The sequence below is a fragment of the Camellia sinensis genome, chromosome 4 (assembly GCF_055761805.1).
Source record: "Camellia sinensis isolate YWXY chromosome 4, ASM5576180v1, whole genome shotgun sequence".
Classification (NCBI taxonomy): Eukaryota; Viridiplantae; Streptophyta; class Magnoliopsida; order Ericales; family Theaceae; genus Camellia; species Camellia sinensis.
In genome coordinates this window covers 108044426-108045754 of record NC_138964.1, presented here as the reverse complement: position 1 = coordinate 108045754, position 1329 = coordinate 108044426, and the positions used below count along the sequence as shown (strand labels likewise).

General features: G+C 41.7%; 1 protein-coding gene across 1 annotated transcript; it reads right to left on the bottom strand.

The window, feature by feature from the left end:
• Positions 1-314: 314 nt before the first annotated feature.
• Positions 315-1052, bottom strand: LOC145823956 (uncharacterized). The gene has a single exon (XM_082923531.1). The coding sequence runs from the start codon at positions 1050-1052 to the stop codon at positions 315-317; it is 738 nt and encodes a 245-aa protein (XP_082779657.1).
• Positions 1053-1329: the final 277 nt, after the last annotated feature.

Below are 1329 nucleotides of genomic sequence, written 5' to 3'. Positions count from 1 at the left end.
AAAATTTTGTTCATTAAACTCATGAATACCCCAGGCGCATTCGTCAAACCGAATGGCATTACCACAAACTCATAATGGCCATAACGGGTTCGAAACGCAGTTTTGGGTATATCTTCTCTTTTGACACGAAGTTGGTGATATCCCGACCTAAGGTCAATTTTGGAAAAACATTTTGAACCTCTTAATTGATTGAACAAGTCATCTATTCTGGGTAAGGGATATCGATTTTTAATGGTGACTCGATTTAGTTGTCGATAATCGATGCATAATCTTAAGGTTCCATCCTTCTTCTTCGTAAATAATGCTGGCGTTCCCTAAGGGGACATATTTGGTTTGATGAACTTCTTACTCAACAGTTCTTGTAACTGCTCCTTTAATACTCGAAGTTCAGTTGGCGCCATACGATGTGGTGTTATTGAAATTGGTGAAGCCCCAGGTTGAAGCTCGATCGTGAAATCTACATCTCGTTTTGGAGGTAATCCCAGTAATTCGTCAGGGAAAACGTTAGCGTACTCGCGCACCACATGGGGTAATTCCGGATCCTTTCGATTTTCGTCTTCCAAAATTAAACTTGCCAACCATCTAGTCAGTTGGTCATGCCACCGCGACTTACGACACGTTGGAGTTAGAGAATCTTGTCTATCTCCTTTAAATTGAACTTTCGTGCCATTAAGGGAGGATGTTGTCACTGTCTTATGGTAACAATCAATAATGGCTCGATGAACTGACAACCAGTCCATTTCTAGGATGACATCAAAATTAGACATAGCCATAACCCTTAGATCACATATCAAATATGAACCGGAGATTTCTAGTTCACAAGACTTACATACTAGATTTACTCGGTTTTGGCCCCCTAAGGGTGAAGCAACACTTATAGCTATCTCTAACGTTTCGGGTTCCAAACCCAAACTTGACACACATGCAATAGATATAAAAGAATGCGAAGCTCCGGAATCGAACAATACTTTAACCCAAGAATTCATAAGGATTAACATAACTTGAATTACTGCTGGGTTACCAACATCATCTGCTCCTTGGAGAGCATACATTCTTCTTACTGCCTGTTGGTTAGTCCCTCTTGGTTTCTTTCCATTTCCAGCTCCTTGTGGTTGTGTTCTTGGTAGGCCTGCATTTCTAGAGGCTTGTGGCTGCCCCTTGTTGGCTTAAGTATTTTGAGTAGGCTTAGAACCTTGCCCTGGCTGGCATTTGTTGTATTGTTGTGCCCCTCGCTGATCCGTAAAATACTCCCCACCCTGAGGACACTCACTTCGACGATGCCCTTGCTGACCACATCTGAAACACTTTCATTTTCATTCATTTACAAAG

Bases quoted from the DNA above. Each gene is read 5' to 3' on its own strand.
- LOC145823956 (XM_082923531.1), bottom strand. From the start codon at position 1,052: ATGTATGCTCTCCAAGGAGCAGATGATGTTGGTAACCCAGCAGTAATT.